This window comes from Euprymna scolopes, chromosome 17, assembly GCF_053919585.1.
Source record: "Euprymna scolopes isolate OS-2025 chromosome 17, ASM5391958v1, whole genome shotgun sequence".
NCBI lineage: Eukaryota > Metazoa > Mollusca > Cephalopoda > Sepiida > Sepiolidae > Euprymna > Euprymna scolopes.
The window spans coordinates 77,827,748-77,840,114 of record NC_136498.1 but is presented as its reverse complement, the minus strand read 5'-3'; the positions used below and the strand labels follow the sequence as shown (position 1 = coordinate 77,840,114).

The following is a 12,367-nucleotide window of genomic DNA, read 5'->3' as shown; positions in this document are numbered from 1 at the left end:
CTAAATTGTTGGCGTTGGAGTTAAATAAGAACTCCCGGTTGTAAAAAGAAAATGATAAAGAATAAACCATTTCATAAATAAAAATAAGATAAAAAGTGTAAAAATTGAAAAAAAAAAAAAAAGTAAAAAAGAAAAAAAAAAAAAAAAAGCGACCCTCGTTTGAAAAAAGAAAATAAACATTTTGAGAGGTTTTTTTTTTTCTTTTGCTTTCTTCCAAATTCTTTTTGGAAGTTTAAAAATCAATATTAAATATATTTGTCTTTGTCACTGGTATATTTTTTTTTTATTTCAAAAAATAAAAAGAAGTAGAAGGGAATTATGTTTGGTCCATTATCATAAATGAGCTTCTGTTGTTGAATCCTTCCGACCTAGATTGCGAAACGAACTATCTCGACTTATCGTTCGGTCAGAGTCGATTTCGTCTTCCATGACGGTATCTGACAGGGACGTGTGATCGGCGTAAGGGAATGTCGCGTAGAACGGACTGTTCGCTTTGCTGAGACTGTGGACGGCCACCTTGCCGTTCATGAACGTCTCCAGGACGACGGAAGAGTTGGAGGAACGCCGGTCGTGGCCGGTGTTGGTGATCTCTTGTAACTCGTGAATGTCATTGCTGCCCTCGAAGGAGCGGCTGATTCGCCTTTCGCTCGAGCGTGATCTGACGTGGGTGTAAAAAAGAGTGAAATTGTTGGAAATTACCGGAATAGTGAGTGCGACGAGAAGCACTCCACTAAGTGCGCATCCAGCGCCGACGATGTAACCGATTGTCGAAGTCGGGTACACGTCTCCGTAACCCACTGTAGTCATGGTGATTATAGCCCACCAGAATCCCATAGGGATTGTATTGAAGGAATCACTAGCGTTAGTCGCGTCTTTGCGCTCTGCATAGTAAATCATAGTCGCAAATACAAGCATTGCGATGATCATAAAAATAGCCAACATAAGCAATTCTTGAATACTTGCCTTCATGGCATACACTAAAATTTTTAGAGCTTGATAATGCTTAACCAAATGGAAAATGCGAAACATACGTATGATACGCAAAATAAACATAATTTCCATGACGAGGCGTTCGTTTAGATAGCAGAATTCAGGGTCTGTAGAATGGAGAATTACTTGCACGTAGAGCGGTACCAGGGCTAGAAGATCGATGATATTCATCAATGATCGAACGAATTTAAACTTATGCGGCGCGAAGATAAAGCGTGCGATCAGTTCTAAGGTAAAGAAAATGGTACAAATGACGTCTATGACGTTTAAGGCGTCATGTGACTGCATCACTTTCAGGGTTTCGCGTGTCTCTCCGTTACACTGTCGTGTGATGTTGGTTGGTCCGCGGACTTGTGGTAACGTCTCCAGGCAGAATCCCAGAATTGACATAACTACAAACAGGAATGAGGTAATGCCGTATATCTATAAAAGAAAAGAAAGAAAAGAAATAAGATTATTATTAGAACTGTAAATGTATATATATATATATATATATATATATATATATATATATATATATATATATATATATATATATACGCGCACACACGCGCGCACACGCACACACACACGCATATATATATATATATCTATATATATATATATATATAGATCACTTGGGCACTACTAGGTCGGAATCATTTTTTGGTTTTCAGTTGGGACATGGGGAGAGTGTGTTTTTTTGCTTTTAAAAATGGTGCTAAAAATACAAGAAACTACGTATATATATATGTAAATTTCACTTTCATATATATACACTAGCGGCCAAAAATCTGGGTCAGTTTAGTTTTTTTTCAATTTCTCCAGAACATTCGGGGGGAGGGCTTATAACTAAACTTACACACATTAAACATATCTCTGATGTTGATACACTGTATTAATTACACTTCATTATAAAGGATAGAAAAAGTTATGAGCATTTCAAATATTTTTCTGAAATTAAAGTGGCCAAAGCCATGGGACAAAGAAAATAGATTTAAAAAGAATAACATTAAAACATCAAAATACCAAAATTGGTGGACATACATTTAATATCTAGTGAACAAGCCTTTATTTTCTATAACTGCAGCGCACCTTCTACTCCAAGATTGAATGAGATTGCGACATTCATCACGTGAAACTTTCGACCATTCTTCTTTAAGTTTTAGCCACAAATCTTCAGTATTGATAGAGTTTCTTGCAATCACACGGTTCCTCAAAGTAGACCATAGGTTTTCAATGGGGTTTAGGTCCGGACTTTGAGGAACCCAATCCAAAACATCCACATTTTTCTCGTTCAAAAATTCCATTACATCCTTAGCCTTGTGGCAGGGGGCGTTATCCTGCATGGAAATAGGGTTTTCACACTCAGAATTTTGATGAATTTTCACACTCAGAATTCAGAAGTTCTTGTATATTGTTCAATTAACTCTGGTATTTAGACGGACCAGATCAGTCGTTCCTGCCAAAAAACTCATTCCAAACACCATTACGCTACCCCCACCAAACTTAACCGTTTTCTTCGTGCATTTTTAAAAAATTAAATCTTTCGCCAGTAAACCTCCTTATAAATTTCTTCCTGTCAGATCCATGTACATAAAACTTACTTTTATCAGAAAAAAATACATTTTACTACAGATCATCCGTCCACAACGCATGCTCTTGAGCAAAGATTAATCTGAGTTTCTTGCTCCTCTTGTTTATCAACGGTTTCTTTGCTGGTGATCTCGCAAACAGACCAATTTCATTCAGGTGTCTTAATACTGTTTTATGAGACGCTTTGATTTCACGAGAAATGCTGGCAGCTGTCTGAAACCCATCGTTCAGTGCCATCTTCTTAATCAATCGATCTTGTCTATTCGAGGTCTGACATTTTTCTTGGGTGGTAGAATTTTCCCAGTATTCTTGAAATCTTTTATAACTCTCCCAATTGTACTTTTTGACAGCTTCAAGTCATCAGCAATTGTCCGTATTGAATGGTTTTCCCCATGAAGTTTAATAACTGTGTTTTTGGACGGAAGCATCAATTTTAGGTGTCATAATGATGGTAGAACCGGCTGCAAAGTGACGTAATCGACTTATTCATCATTTTCGTACTTAGAAAAGTGAATAAAACTGACTACACTGTCCACAATAAATTATTTTCTTTGCTTTGTCCCATGGTTTTGGCCACTTTAATAAAAAAAAATATTGAAATGCTCATAACTTTTTTTCTATCCTTTATAATAAAGTGTAATTAATACAGTGTATCAACATAAGAGATATGTTTAATGTGTGTAAGTTTAGTTGTAACCCCCCCCCCGAATGTTCTGGAGAAATTGAAAAAAAACCTGTCCCAGATTTTTGGCCGCTAGTGCATATATATATATATATATATATATATATATATATATATATATATATATATATATATATATATATATATATAGCCAGTAGAGTTTAGTTTCCTAGAAGTACATCCAATGAAACAACATGTGTCTACCAAAATAGTGCTCAATGAGTGAACAGAGCAGGTATATTAATTTTATTTATACAAACATTAATGGCTACATATGTGCATACATGTTTCTGTAATCACCCACGTTGGGGGATCACGTCTTCAGGCCAAGAATTACCTTCAAAAGTGACATTTCCACCAAATACATTTTTCTATTTCGTTTATCAAGTTAAAAATACAACCTGGGTGGGAGTCAAAAAAAACAAAAACGGTAAAAGGATGAGTGAGGTCTTTGAAGATGATAAACATCTTTTTTCTTTTCCCCTTCCCCCATCTAACCTAACTTTTGGCTTTTTATGGCATAGGGTACTTGAGAGTTTAGTTTCCTTGTCTTAGAGTCTGTAAGTTAATAACCTTAGCTATGGTCAACCAAGTACTGACCGGTGCCTTTTTAATCTACCTCCACCCACACATACACGCAACACACACATAACACATCCATACACAGACACTGCCAACACACACATACACACATTAATCCATATATTCAAAAGCGAATCCATGCTGAACGCTCTTTGTTTTATTTACTGAAACTAGACAATGATTCTGAAACTACGTAGAAGATAAAGTAAAAGTTACATTAAGGTAAATAAAAAATAAATAAATAAAAATAAAATATATAAATAAATAAATAAATAAATAAAAAATAAATAAAAAATATAATAAAAAATAAAAAAATAAATAAATAAGAATAAAAATAAAATTAAAATTAAATTAAAACAAATAAACCAACAAAATGTGAATAAATATAAACCCGAAAGTTATCTAAACCCCACATGTACCTATATGCGTGTATCAATACACTTATAAATGTCTACACTTATCTACACCCGTGCATATATACACACACACATTACAGACATACAGAGACAAATAATAGTATTTTTCTTTACTTATGTAGCGTGGTAACTTCTTCGTATATGCAATATTATGCTACCCGACTACAGACGGGTGTATATATATATATATATATATATACATACATATATATATATATATATATATATATATATATATATATATACATACACAAACACACACATACATACATAAATATATACATATATATATACATATACACATACATACATATAAACACACACACAACAGACATACATATACATACCCACACATACATACATATATAACATATATATAAACAACATTCGGACATCCATACATTTTTGTAATCTATATTGTTACAACGATTCTATACGAGGCAGCCTATTCTAATAGTTCAGAAATATACGTGTGTATACATACATCTACATACAATAGACACAGAGACACATCCACATACAAACATACACACAGATATATAGATACAGATATATATATATATATAAACATACAAACATACATGCAATACGTAAAATACACTTATATATCCAAAGTCACACAAATATAGACATATATATATATATATATATATACATGTATACATGTACCGTGCCACCAAATGATACATCTAAAGTAGAAACAGACATGAATACATTTACTTTATAAATTCACTTTTTCTATCAAATTCCACACGTCTAGTTATGTTTCATGGCCCCATCCGCTTGTTACACTTTCCTAAGTTGTAGGTTTTTACCATAAAAATTGACACTACGTAAAAATTTATATTGAATTCAGCATGAAGTTCATAGGGTTATCCTCATATTTAACAAAGATTCTTTCGATGGTAAGGCAGATATACATAAGATGTATCACGATACAATAATAATATATAATAACATATGACAGAAATCAGAGTATTTAGGTTATACAAACCGAGTATATAAGCTTATATATTGTAGTACTTACCTTCATCTTTGTTTATTCACTCTAATACCCTTATTCCCTTCTCTTCCATTCACCCTTCATTCCTTACTTTCTTTCATCTATTTATTTCTTCATTTTTTTTTTTTATATTAATAAATTATTTTTCCTACCCGGGTATATAAAGATCATATATCCATACATGCACACACCCAAAAATATCCATATGCATACATTATTACGAGCTTCACTCAAAACGATCTATTACTCATTTAGTTCAAATATACCTTCATACAGGTACTTATTTCGGTTAGTAATACCATAACTGCTCGATGAAGTAGAATATTAAGTGACTTACGTAACCCATATGGGTATGATGTATTTTTATTAAATATTTTATGTAATATATGTAATATTTTATGTAATATGTAATATTTTATATTAAATATTAAATCCATTATTAAACATATACCGTTATCTATTGAAAGTAGAATAAGTAACAATTCATCTAATGAAGTAACTTTCAATGATTGCAAAACTATTTATAAAACAGCGCTTAAAAATAGTGGATATAAGGACATAGAGATAAAATATAAAGTAAATAACACTAGCACAAATGGATCTAGAAATCGTGGTAGGAAAATTATTTGGTTCACACCCCCTTTAACATTATGTTGAAAACAAAACTTGGTGCAAAATTTTTACAACTTATTAATAAGCATTTCCCACCAAATAATATATTACATAAAATATTTAATAAAAATACATTAAAATTAAGTTATAGCTGTAGTGATAATTTGGAAAGGATTATAAAAAAGCATAATAGAAAGAATTTTAAAGACGACTAATAGAGAAGGGGAGAATACTAGTGCAAACACTGCGGTGAATAAATGTAACTGTAAAAAACCTGAGGAATGCCCAATAAAAAATGAATGTCTGACCTCATCGGTGGTATACCAAGCAAGGATATTCCCAGTGGAGAACCCAAGGGACGAAAGATTCTACATAGGGAGTACCCAAATGACTTTCAAAAATAGATTCTATGGACATACACGCTCGATGAATAATCAAACATATGAAAAGGACACTTCCTTATCGTTATATTACTGAAAATTAGTTAGAGAAAATAAAACACCTAGTATAGAATGGAATATTATTAGAAGGGCCAATACTTGCCACTCATTGAACTCACCATGTCTATTATGCTTATCAGAAAAACTTGAGATAACTAGGTTTAAAGACCGAGAAAAATTATTGAATATTAAACAAGAAACTGCTATATCCTGCAAACATTTCAGAATACACGCACTTAAGGAACTCTAAATTAGGATAATGGAACTGCTATAAGTACAACTAACCCCCATCAAATAACCCCCCCACAAAGAGGATAAGTGAGGTCGCAACTATAATCATACCCATATGGGTTACGTAAGTCACTTAATATTCTACTTCATCGAGCAGTTATGGTATTACTAACCGAAATAAGTACCTGTATGAAGGTATATTTGAACTAAATGAGTAATAGATCGTTTTGAGTGAAGCTCGTAATAATGTATGCATATGGATATTTTTGGGTGTGTGCATGTATGGATATATGATCTTTATATACCCGGGTAGGAAAAATAATTTATTAATATATAAAAAAAAAAAAATGAAGAAATAAATAGATGAAAGAAAGTAAGGAATGAAGGGTGAATGGAAGAGAAGGGAATAAGGGTATTAGAGTGAATAAACAAAGATGAAGGTAAGTACTACAATATATAAGCTTATATACTCGGTTTGTATAACCTAAATACTCTGATTTCTGTCATATGTTATTATATATTATTATTGTATCGTGATACATCTTATGTATATCTGCCTTACCATCGAAAGAATCTTTGTTAAATATGAGGATAACCCTATGAACTTCATGCTGAATTCAATATAAATTTTTACGTAGTGTCAATTTTTATGGTAAAAACCTACAACTTAGGAAAGTGTAACAAGCGGATGGGGCCATGAAACATAACTAGACGTGTGGAATTTGATAGAAAAAGTGAATTTATATAGTAAATGTATTCATGTCTGTTTCTACTTTAGATGTATCATTTGGTGGCACGGTACATGTATACATGTATATATATATATATATATATATATGTCTATATTTGTGTGACTTTGGATATATAAGTGTATTTTACGTATTGCATGTATGTTTGTATGTTTATATATATATATATATCTGTATCTATATATCTGTGTGTATGTTTGTATGTGGATGTGTCTCTGTGTCTATTGTATGTAGATGTATGTATACACACGTATATTTCTGAACTATTAGAATAGGCTGCCTCGTATAGAATCGTTGTAACAATATAGATTACAAAAATGTATGGATGTCCGAATGTTGTTTATATATATGTTATATATGTATGTATGTGTGGGTATGTATATGTATGTCTGTTGTGTGTGTGTTTATATGTATGTATGTGTATATGTATATATATATATATGTATATATTTATGTATGTATGTATGTGTGTGTTTGTGTATGTATATATATATATATATATATATATATATATGTATGTATATATATATATATATATATATATATACACCCGTCTGTAGTCGGGTAGCATAATATTGCATATACGAAGAAGTTACCACGCTACATAAGTAAAGAAAAATACTATTATTTGTCTCTGTATGTCTGTAATGTGTGTGTGTATATATGCACGGGTGTAGATAAGTGTAGACATTTATAAGTGTATTGATACACGCATATAGGTACATGTGGGGTTTAGATAACTTTCGGGTTTATATTTATTCACATTTTGTTGGTTTATTTGTTTTAATTTAATTTTAATTTTATTTTTATTCTTATTTATTTATTTTTTTATTTTTTATTATATTTTTTATTTATTTTTTATTTATTTATTTATTTATTTATATATTTTATTTTTATTTATTTATTTTTTATTTACCTTAATGTAACTTTTACTTTATCTTCTACGTAGTTTCAGAATCATTGTCTAGTTTCAGTAAATAAAACAAAGAGCGTTCAGCATGGATTCGCTTTTGAATATATGGATTAATGTGTGTATGTGTGTGTTGGCAGTGTCTGTGTATGGATGTGTTATGTGTGTGTTGCGTGTATGTGTGGGTGGAGGTAGATTAAAAAGGCACCGGTCAGTACTTGGTTGACCATAGCTAAGGTTATTAACTTACAGACTCTAAGACAAGGAAACTAAACTCTCAAGTACCCTATGCCATAAAAAGCCAAAAGTTAGGTTAGATGGGGGAAGGGGAAAAGAAAAAAGATGTTTATCATCTTCAAAGACCTCACTCATCCTTTTACCGTTTTTGTTTTTTTTGACTCCCACCCAGGTTGTATTTTTAACTTGATAAACGAAATAGAAAAATGTATTTGGTGGAAATGTCACTTTTGAAGGTAATTCTTGGCCTGAAGACGTAATCCCCCAACGTGGGTGATTACAGAAACATGTATGCACATATGTAGCCATTAATGTTTGTATAAATAAAATTAATATATATATATATATATATATATATATATATATATATATATATACTATAAACTGACGAAGCGCGTCTTCAATAATAAACATCTTTCAATAAAAACTAAACTCATGGTATACCACGCGATTGTTATACCTACGCTTCTGTATGGGTGTGAGACCTGAACTATATACCAAAGTGATCTCATTAAACTCGAAAAATTCCACCAACAAAAACTTCGAGCTATTCTGAACATCAAATGGTACGACTATGTAACCAACACAAGCATTCTTGAGAGAGCAAACAGCTGCAGTATCGAGGCCACCACCACAGACTCCGTTGGTTGGGGAATATCCTCGGAATGGATGAAAACAAATTCCCTCAACAAACCCTGTACTTGGAGCTAGCCACAGGAAAAAGACCTATCGGTCGCCCTCTACTGCGATATAAGTACCAACTCAAATCCATCCTAAAAAACACCGGATTTGGGAAACAACATCTCAGGATCGGTGCCTGTGGTGCCAATCCATCAGACATGGTACCAAAGGATACGAGGCAGAAAGAAGAAGACTGGTGGAGATCAAGAGGCAGGCAAGAAAAAATCGTGCTGAAAAACAACGCCCCCTGCCAAGCATTGCTTGCCTTCGCCCAGATTGGTCTGAAAAGCCATCTGCGATCCAAACATTGAGGGAAGAGGAAACTGAAATTATCGGATACGAAGAATTGACCGACGACGATATATATATATATATATATATATATATATATATATATATATATATATATGTGTGTGTGTGTGTGTGTGTGTGTGTGTGTGTGTTTGATTTTGTGTGTGTGTGTGTTTGAGTAGAGCTTAGTAATAATAGTATGGACATATACACATGACTATTAAAATCGTTCATGATCCACTCCTAATATATTATATTAAAGCTAAATCTACGGGTTTTACACACACACGCACACACACACACACACACACACACACACACACACACACACACACACACACACACACACACACACACACACATATATATATATAAACAACCAGGCTTATCTGAAATTTTGTATGGGCCTTTGTTATGATACGATGCAGCGAACTAAGTATTATGGTATTTTTGATACACAACTAGTGATTAATAGAGATTAATAGGGTTAGTATTTAATGCAAAAAATGATCACACAATGATCACATTCAATCATTCTAGTCTCGAGCTATAACTTTTGCTTGTTTTTAACAAATTAAAAGTCTTGTATCTATATTGATATCTACTCTTATATAAAAGGAACTTCGTCTGCGTGTGCGTGTGAGTTCTTACCTTATGAACTCGGAAAAAGTTGAATCTACTTTATATGCCTAGCAATGTTCTATGATAAATTTTATATCAAAATGTCTTCGAGAAGTATCGATAATCGATAATCGATAATCGAAATAATCCAGTGAAAGAAGAAACAGGCGAGTTTGACCAAAGATAACACTTTACACACTTTGCATCACAAGTGAATTCGAGAAGTTTTATTACCACACAAGCCGAAAGGCTTGATATAAAAATCAACAATAAGTTCTTTGATATGACAGTGGCGCCTTCGAAATGAGTGTTTCTGCTTAAAGCACAATTGCGCAATGATACTTGACTTTTCATTTTTACTTCAATTCAAGCCATTATCACCGCATAAACATACATATAAAAACAACAATATAGTCTTTGATATGACAGGGGCGCGTTTGAAATGAATGTTTTTGCGTAGAGCACAACTGAATCATGATGCTTGACTTTTGCATTTTAAACTTTAATTCAAGCCGTTATATATAAAAATAATTTTATAAAATAAACAGTAGGTTCTCTACAGTGCAATGTAGACTATAATATATCGTGTAAGCACCGCGATGGGTCCCCAATTAGAGCAAGCAATCAATCGGTTTGATTGAAAAATAGCCAATTTCATCGATTTCAATAGCAATGAAAATATGGAATTGTGAAACATTCGTTTCCTCATTCAATTCCGGCCAACGCTGGGTCATCCTGCTAGTATTTCCATATAGAAGTGTATTTACTTCATATGAGGGCGTCAATCAAAATGTAAAAAAACAAAAAAAAAAACGGCATTGTATGATTTCCCAAAATAATAAAATATTTTTCACTAATACAAATTTCTGTATAACAACGAATGCTTTTTTAAACAAGAACCTTCCTAAATTTCAGAGTAAAATAATGGTTTCATAGGAGATAAAGCAAAGGATGTGATGAAAAAAATTGTTACTAGAGAAACATTTTTTTCTTTGAGTTTTCTGTTCGTTTATGTTTGATCGAGAAAAAAAAAACAGGTAATAGGGAGAGAATTTCAAAGGCAAACAGTTCGATAAAAAAAGCTATCAGCATAGAACATCGAAAATCTGTCGTCATATAGAGACGTTGACAGTGAACAGACAGGATTTTACTGTCAATCGGGATAATTCTGAGGTATTAACATTCGAAGGGAGAAATAAACTAATTGGAGCACATTTATTATTAAAAGTCTTACAAGCACTTTTAAATGATTATCTTCACAACGTTGCGGCCGATGTCCACATAGACACGTACTGCAAGGAATAAAGGTGTTCTGTAACAATCGGTTTCAAGTGACAATCTTCTGTAGGATGAAGGTTCAATGGTGGCACTAATAAAGAGTATAATTAAAAAAATACTTAAAACTACTGCCGTGTCATGGATGACGAAACAATAACAATCTACCTACGCGGATTAAACAAATTGTTTGGTTCGAAATTTCATATAGATTTCCATAGTTCAATAAGATGCGGTTGGAAGTTACATCGGCCGAAACGTTGTGAAAATAAGTCCAGAGATCAGAATAGACACTGAATAATCAACATAATAGAATCCAATCGTTGTACTAATTTTTGTATCATATTTTTTTTACAATAATATCATGGTGTCTGTGCCCGCGTTGAAAATTCATAAACAGTAAAAACAACATTTTACGTTATTTTATTTTATTTACTTGTTATTTGAAAATTATAGAAATTAAAAAAAAAATAAGGAAATAATATGGGGTTCAGTGTTGGAACCAAGAGTACACAGCGGTCATCATCAATTCCCGGACAATATCGGCGTGCCTGTTAGTACTATATACATATTTGAACCATGCCTGCATAAATATGATCCCATATGTCAAACAGTTACAGAAACTTGAAAGATTTCATTAAATTGATATACGAAACAGTTTTGATATCAGATGAGTAGACCCGCAAGTATCTGCAATATTTAGTCGAGAATAATAAGATATTAAAAGTCAACCGAGGTCAACGATGAGGTCAAGATGAAGACTATGGAAATAAAAGAAACGGATGTGACGTCAAATGGCTTAAAGAGAGAATGTGTGAGAGAAGAGGGCGATTATATTAAAATCAGGCGGCAGGTAGACGTGCACAGTGATATAGGCTGACAAAATATAATCAATTAGCAATTTTGATCACCTTCTCTCCCAATGTCTAACTGTTTCTTTCTGTCGTTTCCTCGCCCCACAAATCAGTGATTTGATTTAAATTAATTTTACCTGTCAGTACTCGTCTCGAGTTAATCCTTTCTTAAAATATAAAAAAAACACTTGTTTGAAGACGTTCGTACGGTCAAGAAG

At 32.6% G+C, this 12,367-nt stretch overlaps 1 protein-coding gene across 2 annotated transcripts in view; it reads right to left on the bottom strand.

The window, feature by feature from the left end:
- Positions 1–254: 254 nt before the first annotated feature.
- LOC145296810 (potassium voltage-gated channel protein Shaw-like) overlaps positions 255–12,367 on the bottom strand; it is a 365,571-nt gene continuing 353,458 nt past the window's right edge. For both annotated transcript variants that reach the window (XM_080142895.1, XM_080142894.1), the window contains one exon: positions 255–1,413. In XM_080142895.1, the coding sequence (XP_079999021.1) occupies positions 334–1,413 (1,080 nt within the window). In that variant the 3' untranslated portion in view covers positions 255–333. The remainder of the gene's footprint in view (positions 1,414–12,367) is intronic.